A 24,934-nucleotide genomic window follows, 5' to 3' on the forward strand; every position below is an offset into this window, starting at 1 on the left:
ACACACAAAAGAGGCAAACATAAGTTGATGTAATCGATAATAACATTATTCACAACTTGGTTTATTTTGATGGATTCATTTCGTACCAATCTTGTTCTTTCTGCCCGATGGAGCTTTCGTCCCAGCCATCTCACGGTCAATGTCCGCAATAGCTTTTAATTTTATATCTAGCATTACAAGCTTTCTGGATATGCTGTAGTATCAGTGCTCGTCTCTTTTCTGCCATTTTGTTAATTACCTCGTTAGTAAACCAATACATCACACACAAAAGCAGCACAGCTTGAATCTCCTCCATAATTTAAAACTTGAAACTCAAAAGGCGCTCAAAACTGATTACTGTCCGTCGCAGACAGAGAGGAGCAGTCGCGCGTAGTTCAACGTCACCAGACTAATTAGCATAATCTCCCGGTACTTTAAACCGCGGTATAAACGAAGTAAGCAACCGGTCTGGGGCAAAAAAAAAAGTTCCTAGTAAAAAAGTTCCTGGGACAAATTGTTCCGGGTAATTTTGGTGTAAACGCGGCAATAGTATAACTTGTTCGTTCATGGCACAATGTTTCTCCTGGTTTCCACGTCAATGCTGTTTGATCTGATATGGTTTATAACAGAGAATTCTGCGTCGAATCTGAATGTTTCTCACTGGATCTCGCAGCAATGTTATTGTGATGTGGTTCAAGGTTGTAGGTCAGGGAAGGAAGAAGACAGGGGTCGGCGAATACTGGGACACTCGTTTTATTAGCAGGTTTTCAAAATAAATAAAAGGTTGCGCACAGAGCGCCTTCACCGTACACACAGGCACAGCACAAAGCAAAAATAAAACGTCCAGATTCTCGTGTCAGTCTCTTTGTAAAGGTAGGCAGCAGACGAGGTCCCAGTCTAGCTCTCTCTCTCTCTCCCTCATTCCCGCCGGCTTATATCCGGTCTCTCCACGCCAATTACTGCAATCAGACACAGGTGTTTATCATTTGCACTTGACCTACTTACTCACCGCTCGGCTCCGTCCTCTCTCTCCCGCTACAGACTTCGCAAAACCACGCCCCCCTCGCCACAGTTATTAATTCTGTCGCGAACTCAATGGATTTCTTCACTGGATCTCCACGATGTAACGTTGTTGCGTGATCGAGATCCGCCCGCGACTGGCGAGCGAAGCTCTGAACTGTCTATTATTGGTTCAAACTATTAAATGGTCCGTGAAGCAGAAATGAGTAGCGCAGTTTTTTTCCGGTTTCATTTTGTTTTGATTTATTAACATGTCACGGCATACTCTATGCTTGAGGCTGAGATTGTGTCTAATTAGCATATTGTGTTTAAACTGCGAAGTGCCTGCGCTGTCTGCAAACTTCGTGTTCCCTGCAGTTCTGGGGTAGCGACTGCAACAATCACATTTCATGGAGTTTGTTTCCTTACAGTACCTCAACCAGCTGAATTCTCTCAGCCAGTCTTCCCGAAAATGGTGGGTTCGGGCCTTTAACACCTCACAAACCTCTGACTCTGAATCCTCATCCGACTGTGTCTGTGACATTGATATTAGTCTCCGTTTCCTTCCCACAGACGTTTACACGCGCTCGATTATCTCTAGGACCCTCCCCCTCCACACATTAGCCAGTTACAGTGGCCATTCCCTATTCTTCTCACACTCGTCATCATTGGCCTGCCACACATTACGGATTCATTCCATGTTTAATGTGTTAAAAAAAAATTTTTTGGTCAATTTTTGGTCGCAGTCTGGAGCCCTGCATATATATATATATATATGGTGATGGAGGATCCCGTAAGAACCGGTGCAGTGATGGAGGGTCCCGTGAGGGCAGGTGGAGTGATGGAGGGTCCCGTAAGGGCAGGTGGAGTGATGGAGGGTCTCATGAGGGCAGGTGGAGTGATGGAGGGTCTCGTGAGGGCAGGTGGAGTGATGGAGGGTCCTGTAAGGGCAGGTGGAGTGATGGAGGGTCTCGTAAGGGCAGGTGGAGTGATGGAGGGTTCCGTAAGAACCGGTGGAGTGATGGAGGGTCTCATGAGGGCAGGTGGAGTGATGGAGGGTCCCGTAAGGGCAGGTGGAGTGATGAAGGGTCTTGTAAGGGCAGGTGGAGTGATGGAGGGTCCCGTAAGAACCGGTGGAGTGATGGAGGGTCTCATGAGGGCAGGTGGAGTGATGGAGGGTCCCATAAGGGCAGGTGGAGTGAAGGTGGAGTGATGAAGGGTCTCGTAAGAGCAGGTGGAGTGATGGAGGGTCCCATAAGAACCAGTGGAGTGATGGAGGGTCTTGTGAGGGCAGGTGGAGTGATGGAGGGTCCCGTAAGAACCGGTGGAATGATGGAGGGTCTTGTGAGGGCAGGTGGAGTGATGGAGGGTCTCATGAGGACAGGTAGAGTGATGGAGGGTCTCATGAGGGCAGGTGGAGTGATGGAGGGTCTCGTGAGGGCAGGTGGAGTGATGGAGGGTCTCGTGAGGGCAGGTGGAGTGATGGAGGGTATTGTGAGGACAGGTGGAGTGATGGAGGGTCTCGTAAGGGCAGGTGGAGGGATGGAGGGTCTCGTGAGGACAGGTGGAGTGATGGAGGGTCTCGTAAGGGCAGGTGGAGGGATGGAGGGTCTCGTGAGGGCATGTGGAGTGATGGAGGGTCTCGTAAGGACCGGTGGAGGGATGGAGGGTCTCGTAAGGGCAGGTGGAGTGATGGATGCTGTGCAGCAAATGCACAGAAATCAAGAATCAGAAAAGTGCTGTAATAGCTCTGTTTGAAATTACAATAATTAAATAAACTACAACTTAATATAAATAGTTGTTGTTATTCATTTCTGTATTATACTCACTCAAAGCCTTTGATGGCAGCATTCAGATTCATGAGCCACTCTCCACCGGATAAACACACATCTGTTCATCTGTCCCTGTGACATCCAGACGAGATTCACATTATATTCACAATGGACAAATAAAATAGATAACTTATGTTTAGTTACTTTATAGATTTGTTCTACATAATAGCACACATTCATCACTCAGATGTCTATTTCATGTTGTGATGTGCTCTTCTGCAATACTTACTGAAGATTTTCCTGTCATATGTAAATAGACATTTAAAATAAGCGTCTTTAAGATGTATATGGTTTATGTAAATACACTTTAGAGATGTAACTTACGCGTGTCCTTACTGGAGCTCCCCTGTTAGCTATACATAATAAAACGTGTTTTTACAGCAACACAACTATACTATACTGTGTAACATCTTTAAACCTTCAACAATTCAACAGTTTACTCTGCACAGTAGTTCAACACGCAATTTTAACACAAGGAACCGTGTTTACTCACATTTGAGAGCACCTGCGTCGCTGATCTCCACGATGTTCGATAATGACGTATCCTCTCGCGTGGCCTCCTGGGATAGAAGAGTATCCAAAAAATCCAAAATCTGTCCGGAAGCAGTAAGCCATCTGGGAACTTCTCGCATACTCTTTTATGAATGTTTCGAACATACTTTTTCTTTCACGTACTGTTTTCGCCAACTATGTAGTAGGAAAGTAGGCATATTCGAACACACTAAGTATACGTACGTCCGAATCTCGCGATAATTATTACGTCACCCAGGTAATTCTCTTAAAAATACTTTTTCGCTCGCCTACTCTTTTTTTATTTTATTTTTTTTTACTACTGTACGTATATAGTAGGGAAGTATGCGGTTTCGAATGCAGCCAGTGACAATGGATTGAGATTATTTTCTTGTCCTCCCATCATGCTGCAGAAAGAGCCCAGATGATGTCACTTCCTGTGTCACAGTTTTAAGAAATTCTCTGTTTTTAAAAGGAAGAAAATTATGTCAAGAGTAACAGGGTTGAGTGAAACATGTAGGACACAGTTAATGCTAATAAAAATTGTTAATTTAAAACTAGTTAAAGCCGAGGCCGCTCTACACTTTGAGCGTGTGAAATTTCTACACACACTGCAATGGTTGTGAAATGATGTCACACTCTGTGGCAGCTTTTTACAAACATAAATTTAACATAACAAATAATAATAATTCAAAATTTTAAAATAAACAATCCACACCACTTGAATGCTAAACGTTTGTGTTATTTCTCACAGAGTTATTCACTTGAGCTTGTGTTTCTGGTGTCCCACTTTCACATGCGTATGTGTGAACGGTCATTAATAATTCAAACGCTTTTAGTAAAATAAATATCAATCTCAAAGTTGGTGACAAAATATGGCAGTATTGTATATTTTAGTGTTAATATCATGTTAGATAATTGTGTCATTGATCAAATATATTTAATATTTCTTGCTAAAGAAACATGGGATTTGTGTCTAATAATGTTTTAAAAATAATTGGAAGATACATTTACCTCATTCATGGAAGTTTCAAGGACATATAATCCATTTATAAAAAGGAATCAAATTATCATAATATTTTATAACTGTTGTCTACTTTCTACCATTACATCAGGGCTCACTTTCATATCCTTTCACTTTGTATTTCTCTCTTTTAATTATTTTGATGTACTAAAAATTACATTTAATAATTTTCTTTCATGTCAGACCTGATGGAAGTGAAGGAGGAGAGTGAAGAACTGAGTGAAGTGAAGGAGGAGAGTGAAGAACTGAGTGAAGTGAAGGAGGAACATCATGTCAAACCTGGAGAAAAACATTTGAGTCGTTCAAAGACTAAAAAGACATTTTTAAAGAAAAGAAGAGGCAAGAAATCTTTCACCTGCACTCAGTGTGGAAACAGTTTCACAAACAAACAAATTCTTGAGCGTCACATGAGGATCCACACTGGAGAGAAGCCGCATGTATGCCATCAATGTGGGAAGAGTTTCACCCGATCAGAAACGATTAAATTACACATGAGGGTCCACACCGGAGTGAAGCCGTCCACATGTGATCAATGCGGCAAAACTTTTCTTAGGGCATCAGAGCTGAAGACACACATGGCAGTTCATACGAAGGAGAAGCCGCATTCATGTTCTGTGTGTGGGAAGAGTTTTTCACTGCTTCCATATTTACATGCACATCAGAAAATTCATACTGGTGTGAGAGAGTATGTGTTTTTTGAGTGTGAGAAGACTTTTACTACAGCGAACTGTTTGAAACTGCACCAGAGAATTCACACTGGAGAAAAACCTTACAAGTGTTCACACTGCGACAAGAGATTCAATCAGTCTGCAAATCTGAAAGCACATGAAGGAATTCACTCTGGAGAAAAACCTTACAAGTGTTCACACTGTGACAAGAGATTCAGTCATTCAGCATGTCTGAAAACTCATGAGAGGATTCACACTGGAGAAAAACCTTACAAGTGTTCACACTGCGACAAGAGATTCATTCAGTTAGCAGATCTTAAAAAACATGAGAGGATCCACACTGGAGAAAAACCTTACAAGTGTTCACACTGCGACAAGAGATTCATTCAGTCAGCAGATCTTAAAAAACATGAGAGGATTCACACTGGAGAGAAGCCATACACGTGTGATCAGTGCGGAACAAGTTTCTCTTTTAAAACTTACCTGAAGCGACACATGAAGATCCATGCAGTGGAGAAACCACATCAACACCGTAGTTAATAGTAAGTAGTTAATCTTTATGTCCTGAGCATCAAAGTCTCACATAACTCTATAGCCAAATCTCCCATCTCCACCTGGTGAACGTGATTTCACTAAGTACCACATGTTCCTGGATTAACATCTTTGTTGATCCTGGAACAACTTTCCAATCAACCAATCAGATTTGAGGAACAAGTTTACAGTTTATGTCAAGTTTAGGCTTAAAACCAGGGTGAGGTGCTTAAACATCAGTGTTATTCACCTGTCATTTCCCTCAGACTTTAGGGAAAAGTTTGGTAGGGGTTTAGGGGTAGGGATAGGGTTAGGACTAAATTTTGGGGCAGGAACGTTAATCTAGGATCAACAAAATATGTTGATCCAGGAACATGTCTTACTTGGCAAAATCACGGTGACCATCTCCACCTATAGCTGGTGTGTGGTGAGCACAGGACATTTTGTTGATTGATTTATTAACTCGTGTTGGCATTTATTAACTCGTGTTCAACCAGCAGGAATATCTAATTAGTCAGTTCAGATTAGGGCTTTGACGCCGAACTTTATTCAAATATTTAAATAATAATGATATTTGAACGAATATTAGGCAGCCTTTATTCGAACCTGTTATGGGCATTGTTTTTTTGTAAATGTGTTTGCTTGTAAACGTTGTTTTCAATTCAGATTGTGAGGCTTTATGGCCAGCAATATTTTTATGTTTAAGGACATTATGGAATTAAGATCATGTCTGTACTTTATAAAGGGGATCTGGAGTGCTGCTGGTATCCCTTGTATCCTCTGGTCTGGTGCTCATGGAAGGGTTAAATGTTCATAAAAAAGAATTTGGAAAAAAATCCAGGTTCAGGCACTCAGTAGGATGCAAAAGTAGGATGCAAAAGCCTTTATTATTTTAAAGGGCTAAAGCATTAAAACAGCAACGCGTATCGGCCAACTAGCCTTCATCAGGGTGTTGGTCACAAACAAACAGAATTAAGCCATACTTATAGTTGCATTGATTTCAGGTGTGCCACTCTGGCACTTGCTACACAATTTCTTTGCCACCTAGATTCAGATGCAATGCAATAGTTGCAATAGATGCAATAGTTCAGGTCATGTCTAATACCAGAGGTTAAACAAAAGAAGACCAAATGAGACATCTCCAAGTGGAAGAACAGGAGTAACACTACTGCAAACATCCAGTGTACTCCACACAATATGCACCAAAAGTCAATAAACCAGTTACACATCATAATTCTTAATTCATAGTCAAGATGGTTCTAAAACAACATGAATAGTGTACAAAAATGGCAATTGGGTCTATTACATTCAAAAACTAGTCATCATTTACTTACAGCAATATACTGTCCCTATAGAGACACAACAATTATAAAAAGGGAGAAAGGTCAACATCTTCATTGAGACCTGGATGACTAGTGGCCCTCAAGGAATAAATCCAATATGTCTCCCTCTGTTTAAGGTGTTTGATTATATCCCCACCCCTAGCATCAAGGCGAATAGCCTCAATGCCCACTACTCGTAAGGTCGAATCCCTCCCATGTTTTGCCTCTATATAATGTTTGGCCATTGGATAATTCATATTTCTAGTCCGGATGGCATACCTATGCTCAGCTACCCTGTCTCTCAGTCTCCTTATAGTGAGGCCTACGTAAAAGCAGCCACAAGTACACTCTAATCAATAGACAACATGGGTAGTATTGCAATTTATAAAACTGTTAATAGTGTAAGTCTTATTACTGAAAACATCCATAAATGTAGCAGGTTTAGCCATATTCTCACAATAATTACAATTACCACAAGGAAAGTTTCCCTTAGGTTGACCAAGCCAAGTTTCACGTTTATGAGCAGGGGGGGTAACTTCTTACTAACTTGTCTTTAATTGTGGGGGCCCTCCTAAAGCTGATCCCAGGGGGTTCCATGAATATTTCCTGTAAAGTCGAGTCACATTCATTAATGTTACAGTTTTTCTTAATAATGTATTTAATCTGGACAGCCTCCGTGCTATAATGAGTGACAAAGTAGGGTTTCTGAGTTGACGCTCTTTTGGGTCTAGACTTAAGCAGGCTCTTCCTTTCAAGTGATTGTGCTCTATTATGAGCAGGGCCGGTTCTAGACATTAGGAGACCCTAGGCAAAATTCATGTTGGAGGCCCCCCACCCCCAATAAAAAAAACACTTGAAACAAATATGATTCCTAACCTTTTTATTTATACAACATTTAATTTTAAAAGCAGTATATTTTTACTTACACAGTACATAAGTTTGGACACATTACTATTTTTAATGTTTTTGAAAGAAGTCTCTTATGCTCATCAAGCCTGGATTTATTGGATCAAAAATACAGAAAAATAATATAGCGAAATATTATTAAAATTTAAAATAATGGTTTTCTATTTTACTCTACTTTATATTTCTGGGATGCAAAGCTGAATTTAGTGTCACGTGATCCTTCAGAAAACTTTATAATATTCTGATTTATTATCAAATGTTAGAAATGGTGCTTAATATTTATTTTATAACCTGTGATACTTTTTTTCAGGATTTTTGATTATTAAAAAGTTGTTTTAAAAAAGTCTTCACTATCACTTTTTATATATTTAACACATCCTTTCTGAATATTCATGTTTTTTTCTGTATTTTTGATCAAATAAATGCAGGCTTGTAGAGCATAATAATAAACTTCTTTCAAAAACATAAAAAATAGTAATGGGTCCAGACTTTTACCGGTACTGTATGTACATAATAATCAAACTTTATCTAAGGTAATCTCTTTTTTGTTTAATGAAAATGTTATTGTTGTTGTTGTTATTTTGCTGTTTTATTCAATTTATTCAAAGTTCCAGAATCCCACTTCAGTAGATGAGCATAAGTGCTTTTATATTGCATTGCTACCTTAAATATGCTATACACAAATCAAGTGGAAGAGAAAGACACGATCGCTACTGAGCAGAAAAAAATATATAAACTGATATTATTGGCGTAATGTCAGGGTATAATTTAATCATCAGCAGAATTTAGAAGATAGACCCATAGATATGAGATCCTTTATTTGAAACATTTAAAAATGTTGTAGTGTGTTGGCTTTTTAACTTAGAATACAGAAGTCTTGTCTTTTAATTTTGTAGCTTTTTTACTAGTCAGCTCCCGACGCGATGTTATTCATTGTACGCGCAAATTCAAAGCGTCGCGTCTGGGCACGTTAATGACGCTTGCGCTCTTTTAAACTCGTAATAAAGCGGTGAATGATTTTTCCAGAAATGACGCTGATCTACAGTACAAGTTTAAATTTAGAATACATAATAACTCCACAATAGATGACGACAACTCACACACCTGCATTATGAGCTGTGCTTCTTTGTGTGCTTATTAGGCTATTGCCTCGCAGCACCTGATGGATGCGTTCGTTACACATACTTTCAGAAGCCGGCACCCGCTTTGTAACGGACACATTCATTGGTTTAACTGCAGTAATGTAACAGTCTATGGTTAAGATAAACATTGTCACTATTTTTAGTTAATTAATAAATATTGAAATAAATTGTAGATAGGACATTTGTACAATATATATATATATATATATATATATATATATATATATATATTATTTTTTTTGTCTGGGCCCCATCCCGCCAATCAGGCCCTAGGCACGTGCCTAGTTTGCCTTTGCATTAATCCGGCTCTGATTATGAGCTTGAACAAGAGTTTGTGTTCGATATCCTCTTTGTCGAAAACGCTGCTGCATATCCATCGATTGATTTTAGAAATCCTGATCTGAGTCACATATACGCCTTAGTCTCTGAATCTGTCCAAAGGGTATGTTATCAATAAGCCATGGCAGATGAAAGCTATTTGCATGCAATAAGTCAAGTCATCCTCATTTATATAGTGCTTTTAACCATGTAGCTTGTTTCAAACCAGCTTTACAGAGATAAGCGTACAATTTATGGAAACAGAGATTGTTTTGGCTTTATAGCTTGTATAGCTTGTTTGGTTCTTTAATAAAGTTATTTTTGATTGATTCGCTTCTGTCGCAACGATCATTTGTTATTAAATTAGGGGCCGCTAAGACGACACCATTCTCTCTACACAGACTTTAAATGCAAACCTGTGAGAAACGCTGATGGCGTTCACATGCACATTAAGAATTGGTTCTATAGTTATGTGCGTTTGAATATACAGTATGTATGCAGGTTTGTAATTCCCTACAAACCAAGCCTAAACAAAGTACTTGTACCTTATAAAATTTTGATACAGAATTGTATTTTATTTTGTTACTTCGGGGTAGGTACGCAAAATGAATTTCCCGAAAACACTTTATCTGTAGCGTGGTAAAGGGATCCTCCATAGGGAGAGACTAGTTGGCACTTCAGCACTGCGTTGTCATCGGGTCCAGGCGAAGGTCCTTCTTCAGATCTGGATACGGCCTGGATCCGGCAGGCTGCAGGAAAACCTCGGGATAAACAAAGACACTAAAATTAGCGTAGATACCATTCTTCTTATGATGTAACGAGTACATCAGGATTTATGGGAAGTGTTCCCGGTTCCGGCTGATCTAATCTATGCAGCCTAATCATTGAATTGAAGAAGTCTATAATGTGTTATGTTTATGCTAGGTCAAAGAGATGTGTCTTTAGCTTTGAACTGACAGAGTGTGTCTGCTTCCCGGACAGTGGTAGGAAGACTGTTCCAAAATGTTGGCGCTAAATAGGAAAAGGATCTACCACCTGCAGTCGATTTTGATATTTTAGGTATTATCAACTGGCCGGAATTTTGAGATCGCAATAGATGTGAAGGACTATAATGCGTTAAGAGCTCGCTCAAATACTGTGGAGCTAAACCATTTAGTGCTTTGTAAGTAATCAGCAATATTTTAATTTTTTTTTAAATAGTTTAACCCTCTGAGGTCTGAGCTGTTTTCTGGGCCCTGGAGGTGTTCTGACATGCTCTGACATTTCTGGTTATTTCTGTTACTTGTGACATTTTCATGGCTAAAGTCTAATTACACTGTATTCAGCACAAACTCTGCTACAATTATATATCAGCAGCATGTATGTAAAAGTTTGTAGTTTTGAGATAATGACATTTATGCGTGGTTTGTGAAAATACAAAAAAAAAAATCTCACTGAAATAAGGCCAGGAAACCCATACTGATTATTTATTCACAAGACTTTTGAAAATTGTATGACGTAGCCTAGAATATTTGCTCTAAAACTATGTGAAAATCACCCTGACTGCTCATTCAGATAAGACAATATATTGATTTAAAAAATTTACGACGTGTTTTGTGTGAAAAAGCTTTATGCGGAGGTCATTAATATGTAAGCTTTTCACACCTGAGAAAGACAAAGACCCTCCCCTATTAGGAGCTATCAGGCCCTGTCATTCTGAGCAAACTTGCACAATACTGTAAATGAGGAGATTTAAAAAAGAATGGCTTTTAAATTGTTTGGATTTATTTACAACACAACATAATCCAAAGATACACAAATGCCAAAAAAGCACTTATTGAAAACAATGATCCAAAGACAGAGACCTTTGTGCCATTCCTAAAAACATTGTACATACCTTTCATTTCCAAGGTGTTTGATTTTCACTTTACCATGTTCATGTACATAGACTCATGTGGATGTTGAAGTAAGAAGGACTGAAAAAAAAAAAAAGTGAACATACTGATATCAAGAGAAAGGCCTGCACGATTTTGTAAATAAATATTAGATTTTTCTGGTTAAAATTGCGTTTTAAAATTCACAGAATACACACACACACACACACACAAATGTTTCCAACAATATATAATATAATGAACACCAGGTTTGTTGTGCCTTGTAGGCATAAGCTATGCACAGTGCTGGATAAAATAATAATAACAATAACCTAGCAGTATAAATCTTCCAATAGATTTCAGTAACAACTAAGCTAGAGAAAAATATATTGATTATCATGTTACTTCAAATGTTTCCATTCGTTATGATGATATGAAATGAGATAATAGTAAAAACATGAAGCCGTTTGGTGCGTTTTGCTTTCATCCAAAATATGATACATTCAAACGCGATTGCGCTGCAAAATATGATACATTCAAACGCGATCGCGATCCAAAATATGATACATTCAAACGCGATCGCGCTCAAATATAAAACATTATGGTTACCATATACAGATCTACGTTTGAGCAGATATCCACAAACACAGTAACAGTAAACACGGGTCTAAATATTATAATATTCCCCCATATATCTAGCAACAGTTCAACTGCAACGTGACATTTATGCAACAATAACAAACTAATATTTAAAATTTCTTACCTACTTACATCTTTCTTGTCTTCAAATCGCGTTCTTCTTCTTCTGAGGTAGCCTAAATCCAATGTAAGCTCAGGCGCGTCTTTCAAACTCGACGAAAAGTGAAGTGAAGTGTTTTGTTGTTGAGGTAATGAGCGCGATCGCGTTCCATGTGGAGATTTGCATGTCAATCTCTTTTGCGCGAGTGGGCGTGGCCAAATTTAATTTAATGAGCAAGCGTTTGAGAAGCTGGACATCTTGTTGGTTTTATACAAATTACTTAAACAGAGAATATTTGTTTTCAGTTTGAATCAGATCATTTAAAAGTACACACTTAAATGTTTATAAAGGTATATGGCTCATAAATGTGTGACAAGTATTCGCTGAGTTTTGTTTCTGTTTATAGACGTGCTCAAGAAAAAAAAGTTCACCGCGACGGAGAGGCAGAACGCACACCCTGTTTATTTTCTTTATTTTACAAAAGCACAATGTTTTGATTTGATTGTAAGTGGACATATCTTCTCAAATATCACAGATTCTTTTTTTTATATTTCTTTTTTCTGTATGATCATAAATGACGGAGTAATTTATGTTTATAGTGCTACAATGTGGAGAAAATCCAGCAAATCCGCGTTTGTCGACCTCAGAGGGTTAATAGGCAGCCAATGCAGTGTTAACAGAACCGGGCTAATATGGTCATACTTTCTGGTTCTGGTAAGAACTTGGCTGCTGCGTTTTGAACTAGCTGTAGTTTGTTTATTAAGCGTGCAGGGCAACCACCCAGTAGAGCATTACAATAATCTAGCCTTGAGGTCATGAACGCATGGAGTAATTGTTCCGCATTTGTTAATGAGAGCATATGGCATAATTTAGATATATTTTTAAGATGGAAAAATGCGGTTTTACAGATACTAGACACGTGACTTTCAAATGAAAGATTGGTATCAAAGAGCACACCCAGGTTCCTAACCAACGACGAAGACTTGACCGAGCAGCCATCAAGTTTTAGACCGTATTCTAGGTTATTACGTGAGGAAATTGACTTGACTTCCTCAGGTTACAATCTCCCCATCAAAAACCTTCTCTGCCCGTACCAAAGAGATAGTTCCAGCCACCATGGTTCACTCACAGAATATCAAATTGCACCACACAAATTAAAATAATTTAACTGTCTCTTACCCGAGATGCTTTTACTGCTGCGAGTTCTTTCTGAATCCAGTGATGTTTCTCCCTGGCCCTGATAGCAGCTTTGGCTCTTCTCTCTTAAATTCAGCGAGGTAAGATCAAAGCCTGTGCTTTGAGATGATCAGTTCGTCAAATCCGCTGTCAGGACCAGACGAAAACCTCAAGGAGTCCCATTCTGACACCAATTGTTATAGCAAAAACAATAACTAACAAAACAGCATCAGGCATAAGAGACATCAGGATTCAAATTGTCCTTAAAAGATATTTATTTCTTGCAAGAAATGTTCCCAGTCTACCCACAGTCCAGCTGCAGGCAGAGTGAGACTCAGAGCAGAGGTTGGCCAGCATTTTTATAGTGTTATCTCTTGTCACCCACTACAGCACAAGGAACAAAAGGGACCCCCCTTGACCCCCCTCCCCAGCACTGGAATTCTCTCACCTCTGAAGTCCCACACACACACACCCTGCAGCTGTATCAACATCACAAAAGAATCCCAAAATACAGCAAAAGAACGCATGGCGTTCAAAATTAAATCATTGAAAATAAAATGCAAAGAAAATATAAAATTTTCCATAACAGCTCGGACATTTAACGGCGTAGACATACAGGGGGAAGATGACGGTTCGTTTCGGCGTGAACATACACGCGGATAGCTCAAAATGCGTATAGATAACAAGTCAAGTCAAGTCAAGTGACGTGTATTTTTAAGCAAAGTCATGATGTCATGTTGGAAAAAGTCACTTTCACACTTTAAAGGGAGGGTGAAATGCTATTTCATGCATACTGAGTTTTTTACACTGTTAAAGAGTTGGATTCCCATGCTAAACATGGACAAAGTTTAAAACATTTAATTGTACGTTTGAAGGAGTATTTCTGTGCCAAAAATTGTCCTTCCGGTTTGTCACAAGTTTCGGAAAGTTTTTTTCGAGTATGGGTCTGTGTGACGTCAGCTGGGGCGGAATTTCCTTATATGGGTCATAAGGGCACTTCTCCGCGGGCGCGCGCGCACTCGTAGACCAGACAGAGAGAGAAGAGAGCGAAAGCAGTACCTCATCAAAGCGCTCTGCTCGGCTTTTGGGAGGTAAATGTCACCAAAGAAGTGTGTTTTTGGTTGCCAGGGCAAGCCAACCCTGCACAGATTCCTAAAGAACCCAGTGCTAAGGGACCAGTGGATGGAGTTTGTTTTTTTCAGAGACTGTTTGTTTTTGTGCAAGACTGTTTGTTTTTGTTTTGTTCCCTTCATTTCGACGATGATTGTTTTATAAACAAAGCCCAGATCGACGGATTTTCAGATCGTCTAATGCTTAAGGATCGAGCAGTCACAATGATAAAGATTTGCGGTCGCAGGCGGTGAGTAAAACTGCTTCAAATGTCTCTGTGTGTTGTTAGCTCGGTTAGCACACATCTTTAGCTTCGCCCACACGGCCCGCCTCCAGACGCTCGTTTTTTTTTCCGGAAAGACTCAGTACAGCCTATCTTTCTTTTATAAATATAATAAAACTAAAGACTTTTTGGAGATATGAAGGATGCAATACTACTCTATAGGTACTCAAGATTAACAGGAGATTGAGTGAAAATGAGCATTTCACCCCCCCTTTAATAGTGCCGACATTTATCTTTGGCAGATTACATTTACTTATTAAACTTGATGTCTATTATAACACTTTATATTGCCCCTGTAGTTTCTGTAGACACAAATCTGTAACATGTTAATGATGGAATTACTATATTGCAATTAATAGTTTTTATAAAGTCAAACTATATTTACATTCACATATTATGGTGTTGTAGTTATTTGCCTGTAGAGGTTCATAAAGATAGGATAGGCCTATTTATTTAATTATTTTGTTTTATTATTGATGATTTATCCATGTTATATTGTCTATCAATAGAGCAGTTTTACAGACTTTTATCATGTATCCTGACTCAAATAATGTATTTCTAACAGCAAACACTCAGAATAAAGTGAGATGATCTGCTGATGATCCTGAATGGCTTGTTGAATGAGTGTTGATAGTCTGAGGCTCATCAATATTAACAGATCTGCTGAAAACACTCTTTATTTCATGACAATAGTTCCTGTTTTCACCTCATTTATTATGCTGATGTATTCAGATCTCCTGTAAATTGACACTTAAAGCTCATTTCATTGGTGTCAACAGACTGAGGGTATTTGATAGTGACAAATCTGTAGATTTACTTCTGTTTATGCTTATAACTCTTTTTCTTATCATTATTAATATTTGGGAGAATTTACATTATTATATTCTGTTGTCCATGAGCAAAAAAACAAAACAAAAAAACTCAGTAACTGATATATTTTAGATTTTGCCAGATCAGCTCCTCCCACAGCAGTCACATCATCAGTGAAGCTCCTCCCACTGTAATTCATCATCAGTGAAGCTCCTCCCACTGCAATTCTCCAATAAATGCTGTAAATTCCCATCAGCTACAAGTGAAGACGAGCATCAGAGCATCAGGAAGAGCTGAAATCTGCAAAGACTGAGTTTATTAAAGAGGACAGTGAGAACATGAGTGATCCAGAACCCTGCAGAATGAAACACACTGAAGATCCTGAAGAACAAAGAGGTTGGTGTTTATTCTTCATTCATTCATGATGCTGAAGAACATTCATGTTAGAAACATTCAAGCACTTCTTCACTTTTAGATAAACAGTTCAACTATGAAATGACTGCAAAAGTTTATTCAAATGGTCAGTAAAGGGAGGTTTCATTTTGATTGTCAACATCAGGTCAAACTCCATTTAAATATTTGAACTGTTTTATTTTACATTTATTTTATATGGTTTACAATTTGTAACAATTTTACCAGAATTTGACCTGAATTTTGTGCGTATTTTTACAAACATACAGTGCTATGCATAAGTTTAGACACCCATGCTAAAGTTGACTAAAAAGAGGAATAAAAAATCTTCTTTTGGAAATTGAACTTAATGCCTTAATTAAAAAAATTTGGAAAAATCCAACCTTTAAGGACACCAATTTTCTTTGTGAATGAATAATGTATCATAAATAAATGTTCTTCCTTAAAATACAGGGTGCATAAGTTTGGACACCCCTATGTTAAATTCCCATAGAGCCAGGCAGATTTTTATTTTTAAAGGCCAGTTACTTCATGGATCCAGGGTACTATGCATTCTGATAAAGTTCCCTTGGCCTTTGGAATTAAAATAGCCCCACATCATCACATAGCCTTCACCATACCTAGAGATTGGCATGGAGTACTTTCCATAAGATCATCTCTCAATGCAAATCAAACCAGCTATTAGGCTAACTGAAATAAAACCATGCCAATCTCTAGGTATGGTGAAGGCTATGTGATAATGTGGGGCTATTTTAATTCCAAAGGCTAAGGGAACTTTCTCAGGATGCATAGTATCCTGGATCCATGAAGTAACTGGCCTTTAAAAATAAAAATCTGCCTGCCTCTATGGGAATTTAACATAGGGGTGTCCAAACTTATGCACTCTGTATTTTAAGGAAGAATATTTATTTATTTACGATACATTATTCATTCACAAAGAAAATTGGTTTCCTTAAAGGTTGGATTTTTCCTATTTTTTTAAATTAAGGCATTAAGTTCAGTTTCCAAAAGATGATTTTTTATTCCTCTTTTTAGTCAACTTTAGTATGGGTGTCTAAACTTATGCATAGCACTGTATATAACAAATAATAATAATTCCAAAATGTACAAATTTACAATCTACTCTGCTTTACTGCAAACATTTGTGTTCTTTCTCGCAGTGAAATTCACTTGATCTTGTGTTTCTTGTGTCACAATTTTTACATGTGTGTAAAGTCAATGGAAGTAGAAGTTTAGTGTGATAATAGCCCTTAATAATTAAAACGTTTTAGTAGTTTTTAACATAACTATATATAAATGTAAAAGTTAGTGTCAAAATATGTCAGTATTGTGTATTTTAATGTTCATTTCATGTTAGGTAATTGTGTCATTGATCAAACATATTTAATAGTTCTCACGACAGAAACATGGGATTTGTGCCTATAATGTTTAAAAAACAATAACTAGAAGATCAGTGTACCTCACTCATGGAAAGTTTCAGGGACGTTTAATTTATAAAACTGTTACATCTGGGATAATTTCTATCTCCATTCACTCCATATTTCTCTCTTTTAATTATTTTGATTATTTAGAAAATCAGAAAATTAGTTTTTCTTTGATTTCAGACCCGATGGAAGAGAGTAAGGAGAGTGAAGAACTGAGTGAAGTGAAGGAGGAGAGTGAAGAACTGAGTGAAGTGGAGGAGGAGAGTGAAGAACTGAGTGAAGTGGAGGAGGAGAGTGAAGAACTGAGTGAAGTGGAGGAGGAACATCATGTCAAACCTGGAGAAAAACTTTTGAGTCGATCAAAGACTAAAAATATTTTTTTAAAGAAAAGAAGAGCCAAGAAATCTACAACCTGCACTCAGTGTGTAAAGAGTTTCACAACCAAACAAAGTCTTGAGCGTCACATGAGGATCCACACCGGAGAGAAGCCGTTCACATGTGATCAGTGTGGAAAGAGTTTCACAATCAAAATGATGCTGCTGCTCGCATCAAGTTCAAGGCTCTGACGCTTGCTTACAGAACTATCACAGGCTCAGCTCCCTCCTACTTTCACTCACTCCTACGAGTCTACATCCCTACCAGACACCTACGATCGGTCAACGAGCGACGTCTCGTGGTTCCATCACAGAAAGCCACAAAATCACTTTCCAGAACATTCTCATTTACAGTTCCATGCTGGTGGAACGCTCTCCCCACCCTCATCCGGAATGCAGAATCCCTGACAACATTCAAAAAAAAGCTGAAAACCAATCTCTTCCGTGAGCACTTAACCTTATAAAAAAAAAATAAATAAAAAAAAAATAAAAAAAAAATCCTTTCCCTTTGAAACATCACTTATCAGGCTTATGCTACTCTGAATAATACCAGAACTTCGTATTTTGAGCACTTCCTGCATTGTTGTTGCTTTTGCCTCTTTATGATGACTCGCTGAACTTAGTCCTAATTTGTAAGTCGCTTTGGATAAGGGCGTCTGCTAAATGACTAAATGTAAAATGTAAATGTAAACACAGTCTTGAGCGTCACATGAGGATCCACACCGGAGAGAAGCCGTTCACATGTGATCAGTGTGGGAATAGTTTCAGCCGATCGACACACCTTGAAAGTCACATGAGGATCCACACCGGAGAGAAGCCGTTCATGTGTGATCAGTGTGAAAAGAGATTCTCAAACAAAAAATCTCTTAAGATTCACATGAGAGTTCACACTGGAGAAAAGCCGTTCACATGCAATCAATGTGGGAATAGTTTCAGTCAATCAACACTCCTTAATGTTCACATGATGATCCACACCGGAGAGAAGCCGTTCCCATGCAATCAATGTGGGAAAAGTTTCAGTCGACCTTCATACCTTAATGTTCACACGAGGATCCACTCCGGAGTGAAGCCGTTCACATGTGGTCAGTGTGGGAAAACATTTCTCTGGGCATCAAATCTGAAGACACACCTGAGAGTTCATACGAAGGAGAAACCACATTCATGTTCTGTATGTGGAAAGAGTTTTTCACTGCGGCAACATTTACATGCACATGAGAAAATTCATACTGGCGTGAGAGAGTACATGTGCTTTGAGTGTGAGAAAACTTTTACTACAGCAAACAGTTTAAAACTGCACCAGAGAATTCACACTGGAGAAAAACCTTACAAGTGTTCACACTGTGACAATAGATTCAATCAGTTAACAACTCTGAAAAGACATGAGAGGATCCACACTGGAGAGAAACCTTACAAGTGTTCACACTGTGACATGAGATTCAGTCATTTAACAACTCTGAAAATACATGAGAGCATCCACACTGGAGAGAAGCCGCACACGTGTGATCAGTGTGGAAAGAGTTTCTCTATTATAACTCAACTGAGGCGACACATGAAGATCCATGCAGTGGAGAAACCACATCAGCGCAGTCTGAGATCACGGTAAGTTAAGTTGTTCATCTTTATGTGCTGATAAACAAAAGCTGCTTTTAACCTCTTACAATACAACTTTAACATAGTAGGATGTCCTGTTACTTTATCCTCTACAGTAAAAGACCTGGGTGTTATACTCGATTGTAACCTGTCTTTTGAAAATCATATTTCATATGTTACAAAAACAGCCTTTTTCCACCTTAGAAACATTGCTAAGTTACGTAACATGCTATCAGTTTCTGATGCAGAAAAGCTAGTTTACATTTACATTTATGCATTTGGCAGACGCTTTTATCCAAAGCGACTTACATTGCATTATCCTATGCATTTATACATAGGTGTGTGCAATCCCCTGGGATCGAACCCACAACCTTGCGTTGTTAACGCAATGCTCTTACCACTGAGCTACAGAAAAGCTAGTTCATGCATTCATGACCTCGAGACTAGATTACTGTAATGCTTTATTAGCTGGTTGTCCTGCATCCTCAATAAACAAGCTACAGTTGGTCCAAAATGCCGCCGCTAGAGTTCTTACTAGATCAAGAAAATATGATCATATAACACCGATTTTATCATCACTACATTGGTTACCTATAAAGTACCGTATTATTTACAAGGTATTGCTACTGACTTATAAAGCCTTAAACGGCTTAGTTCCAGTCTATTTAACGGATCTTCTATTGCCCTATAATCCATCGCGCTCTTTAAGATCAATAAATTCGAGGCTTTTGGTCATACCTAGGATATCCAGATCCACCAAAGGAGGGAGAGCATTTTCACATTTAGCTCCAAAACTCTGGAATAGCCTTCCTGATACTGTTTGTTGCTCAGACTCGCTCTCCCAGTTTAAAACTAGATTAAAGTCGCATCTCTTCAGCCAGGCATTCATATAATACTTTTAATCTTACAGTTCAAACTACAATCCGGCCTTAGGTCACCTGATGGAGTTTTAGGACACCATTAGGTCACTTGATGGAGTTTTTCGGTTCCTTGCCACTGTTGCCTTTGGCTTGCTCAGTTGGGGATATTTTGGGGATATTTTATTTTATTTTATCAATCAATAAATTCCACTAGAAACAGTCCTTGTATTATTTTAATTAATACTGTGAAGCTGCTTTGATACAATCTGTATTGTGAAAAGCGCTATACAAATATACTTGACGACTTTTCCACCTTCAGAAAAGGTTCCAGTTGTGTTTCCACTTGAGCTGGTACGGCACGGCACAATTACAAACCGTTCTCGGCCCTGAACTCTCAGCACACTTGGCTAACCGTGTCGAACCGTGATGGTAATGTGTGTGTTTGTACTAGTGGTGGAAATTTTTATTATTTCCAGAGAATCGTTAGGGTTGGTTCAGTTCGTTCACCAAAATGATTCGTTCATTGATTCATTCAGTGACAATTTCTTCATATTACATAAATATGCCAGCAGGGGGCGAAAAATAGTGTCTTATGTGTTATGTCTCAAGTCAACAAACATATTTACTTGTAACAAAAAAATTATTTGGCTTTATTAAAATGTGTGCCTAATTCACTCATTAAAATAATAAAATAAGTTGAAATCAAAGCACAAGGTTTTCTTCCACAATTAACATTTTAGCTACTCGTCCACAGAGCTACTCGATGGATTACGTCAATGGATTACGTGAACAAGAACGATTCGTTCACCTAAAAGATTCTTTCAAAAAGAACGATTCGTTCACAAATGTAACATCACTAGTGTGTAGTGACATCGCCACTCAGGATTGGTCACTTGTCTGTTGCCTGGCTAAACGACATTAAAGTAATTTTAGAAACTTAATCACAAATTAATAATACATTTAAAATAAATATCCGATAATTTCCAATAACATGGTTCGCATGCTCACCATGCACCAATCATTTCCAGATGCGTTTTGGCCATAGAAGTGTTTTTCTATGGAAGCAGCTTCAACTGGAGCTTATATACACCCCCCAGTGGGACTAATACTGCTTGGATGATGAGTATAGTAGCAAGATGCCTAAATTATGCAGGTGGAGTTGGGGAGGTGGAGGGACGCCAGAACAGCTGATGCCAGAGCGAGGTGAATATTAGATGGGTTCACTCCTCCCGAAATTACCTTGAGCTTCACTAATTGTTTATTTTCATGATCGATATCAGCAATTAGTTCCCTAGTTAATTTAAGTTTGTTTTGATAATCAGAAACAATTTAAGAAAATGAAACATCATGCTACTGAAGAACAAAGAGATTGCCGTTTATTCTTGATTCTTTATTCATTCGTCATGCTGACGCTCACCAGATTTACATTGTTTCAGGTCAAGAATAAAAATTAAACATTAAATTATTTTGACATAGAACTTTTTTAAAAGAGTGTAATGCAACAACTCATGCATAAAAACACCTTTTACAAACTATTGCAAATGTGTTATTGAGGGTAATTAATCAATCAAATGCAATCAACAAATCATCTAATATCATAAATATTAAGTATCTGTATAAAATGGGGGTTTTAATACATTTTCAGGGCTCTTTTTGTTTTTTGCATGGATTGCTCAGCTAAACAGGCGAATAAGAGACTATCAACTACTAATATTTTATTATTATTATACAAGTCTCATTAAAATGTATACAAATGTTTAAAACTGATCAGAGATCAGGCAAAACCCAGACACTTGTTCAATGGTTAACTGCATGATGGGTTCACAGAGATCATTGACGTTTCTAAACGCTTATTAGGCAAAGAAGCCTCGTTTACTGAAATCACATGACTTTCGCAGTTTGATACACGCTCTGAACCACCACAAATCTGAACATGATTTGAAACAAAGATTCATAAAGGTGTCTGAGCTTCGTGAAGCAGTGTTTCGTAATCGCCCACTACTACTTTAACTACATGAGTAAGACATGATTAGCAAGTTGTTTGCATAAAATAGTCCATTGAAACTCACTTGATTTAATGTTTCTTATAGATCTGATGGACGTGAACAAGAAAGGAAAAACAGATGCCAAAAAATCTGTCTCCTGCCCTCAGTGTAAGAAACGCTTCACATGAAAATCAAGTCTGAAGATTCACATGAGAGTTCACACTGGGAAGAAGCAAAATGCAGGAAGTCCTTCACTACAGAAGATGAACTGAAAGAGCACCAGAAAATTCACACTGGAAAAATCTTTTGAAGGCAAAGTTCAGGAGCTGAAGAAGAGACCATAACACTTTTAAGAGAGACATGAATCTGATGTAAATTTTTTACTCGTTCTTCATTGTTTTTCATCAGAACATGTAGTTTCTCTTCTACTTCTACTCTTGGAAATGCAATATATACTTTCATGTATCTTTGAAACTGCACTCTTTTCTTCTCTTCTTCTCTTGAGATGCTTTGGCTCTTGTAAGCCAGTAAAGAGAGAGATCTGTCTCCTTCTTCACTTTTACTTAATGTTTGTATTTTCTTCATATAATGATTGATTAAACTCTTTACTCAATTTATCAACATCTCATTGTTATTGTCCATTTACTTATTTTTTGCTGATTCTGCTTGAATCAGGAATAATTTTAGTTCTGAAAGTCATTAAGTATCCTGATATGATTGCTTTTTAAACTTTCCATGATTTAAATGTTAAATGCCTAACTAAATTATATTTCACCCACAAATGACTGACATTGAATGAGACTGCTGTCTGTCTACATTACTAACAGTTTTCACCCTTGATATCCAGTATCATATATACATTTCAAAGAGTTTGTTCTAGTCAGTCTGATGTTTCATTCACACCATGAGGCTTCATGAAGTCAGAACAATTACTATGAACTTTAAACAACACCAGCTCCAGCTTTGAGTTGTAGGGCAGGCCAAGTGAAATTCCTAGTTTTAATATTACTTTATTTTTTTCCCTGTAACAAACCTTTATTTTATAACAAAAGTGGCAGGTCTTGATATTTGCAGGGCTAAACACAAATGAGTTTGTCTACAGGTTCATTCTGGTTCAGATGTTTACTTGCCCTGCAAAATATTTCACTGGACCAACCAAAAATTAAATAAAAAAATAAGTATTTTAATAAATATAAAAACCCAACATCCCCCCCAAAAATCCCAACATCTCTGCCACTTTCCATAATTTTCATCCAGATTTTTAGCTTCTGCTTTACTAATTGAAATGGACATTTCAACAACTTCCCTTTTACTGGCTTGTTTTGCCAAACCATCTACCATTTCATTTCCTTTGACGCCAACATGTGCTGGAAGCCTTGTAAACTTTACCCTCATCCCAATTGACAAACCCGTGTGTAACATTCTAGTAGGCTGCCTCATATACAGTACCATGTCCTGCCTTGATTGTGACTTGAATGATTGCAAACTCTTTAGAACTGCACTAGAGTCGGAGCAAATTACAACTTTATCTGCTCTAACTTCTTCTACCCACTGTAATGCCAACCAAATACCAATATTTAAATACATCTCCACCGTAAATATGGATAAATGATCAGACAGTCTCTTTTGCACCTTGATCCCCATCTTTGGTACTCCGAATGCAGTCCCAGTTTGTCCATATTGAGGATCCTTGGATCCCTCTGTGTACATATCCAGATATCCATTATACTCCCTATTCAGATGATTATAAAGTACTTCACATATATCCACTCCCCCTGTACTCTTTTCTTGATGCAGATCAGTATCTGCAGGTCCACACTGGGTTGTACTAGCAGCCACGGTGGTCTGACTGGCATCGGAACTGTTGAACTAAATTCCCTTCCCTCCAGCACCATCTCTTTTCCTATAACATCAGCCACCCATCCAAAACTCTGACTTTTAATCTCTTCATGCTCCCAGCATGCCTGAATTACTGCCTTTGAGGGGTGAGACCTATAATTCCCTTGTATATTTACCCAATAATTGACTGCCAGCTGTTCCCTCCTTAACTGCAGAGTCAAGGTGGTCTGACTGATCCCTCAGTGATTGCCTACTCACCCCCCAGTCCACTCCTGCCAGACACCTCATTACATTTAATACCTTTTTACACTTTACTATAACTTTCTCTATGTGGCCTGCCCATGTTAACCTAGCATCAAAAGACTCTTGCCCATATAACTTAAGATTATTATCTTCCCCCACATTTTTCCTTGTAAAGAAAATGACTTATGTTTTTTTTCTTTTGAAAATCTAAAACCCCATCTCATTGACCACAGTTCTACCAGCCCTATTGCTTCCTGGACCTTACTTACTGTATATTTTATGTTCCTTCCCCTTTTCCACAAGGCCCCATCATCCGCAAACAACAATTTTCCAATCCCAGGCCCTACATCTGAAAATACATCATTTATCATGATGTTGAAAAGCAAAGGACTAATAACACTACCCTGAGGGGTCCCATTTTCCACAAGATAGCTACCAGATATTTCTTTCCCTTTTCTCATCTAAATAGATCGTCCATACAGAAAATCCTTCACCCAGTTAAAGGCCCTTCCTCCTACTCCCAAAATATCTAATTAATCAACAACCCCTCTTTCCACATTATATTGTATGCCTTCTCAACATCTAAGAAGACTGCCACCACTGTTTCCCTATTAACCTGGGATTTCCTTATTTCATCTTCCAGGCAAAGCACTGGATCCATTGTCCCTCTACCCTACCTGAATCCACATGCAATTATGAAATTAATTTCCTCTTCTCCAAAAAATAAGCCAGTCTATCTGTAATCATATGTTCCATAATTTTACCTACATGAGAAGTTAATGCAATAGGTCTATAGCTAGCAGGTTTTGTAGGATCCTTCCTGGTTTTCTCCTCACTGACCAGTACAGTGTAGTCCCATTCCCTCATCACACCCCCCATCTTCCTTATCACCCCCCCCCCCCCCCCCCCCATACTTCTCCCCCCCATACTTCTCCCACCAGTGTCATTCTGCCTATTGAGCTGCAGAACTGATGCCAATAATTCCTCTTAGCCTGGCGCATGGTCT

At 38.4% G+C, this 24,934-nt stretch overlaps 2 protein-coding genes across 3 annotated transcripts in view; one reads left to right on the forward strand and one right to left on the reverse strand.

The window, feature by feature from the left end:
• The window catches only part of LOC309493587 (uncharacterized protein), a gene marked incomplete at its 3' end in the record, with an annotated part of 198,508 nt that overhangs the window by 64,500 nt on the left and 109,074 nt on the right, over positions 1-24,934 (reverse strand). The gene's annotated exons all lie outside the window — the stretch shown is intronic.
• On the forward strand, positions 14,972-22,550 carry LOC309501951 (uncharacterized protein). 2 transcript variants are annotated; one of them, XR_014207061.1, is made up of 2 exons: positions 14,972-15,598; positions 21,952-22,550. XR_014207061.1 is itself a non-coding variant. In XM_082174249.1 (2 exons), exons 1-2 carry the CDS (start codon positions 18,121-18,123, stop codon positions 22,016-22,018), a joined length of 957 nt encoding a protein of 318 aa, XP_082030375.1. In that variant the 5' UTR covers positions 17,612-18,120; the 3' UTR covers positions 22,019-22,550. The 2 variants fall into 2 exon arrangements, 1 of the variants encoding a protein (XP_082030375.1); XM_082174249.1 differs by lacking the exon at positions 14,972-15,598 and adding an exon at positions 17,612-19,010.

Source organism: Leuciscus leuciscus, assembly GCF_965113295.1.
Source record: "Leuciscus leuciscus genome assembly, chromosome: 1".
NCBI lineage: Eukaryota > Metazoa > Chordata > Actinopteri > Cypriniformes > Leuciscidae > Leuciscus > Leuciscus leuciscus.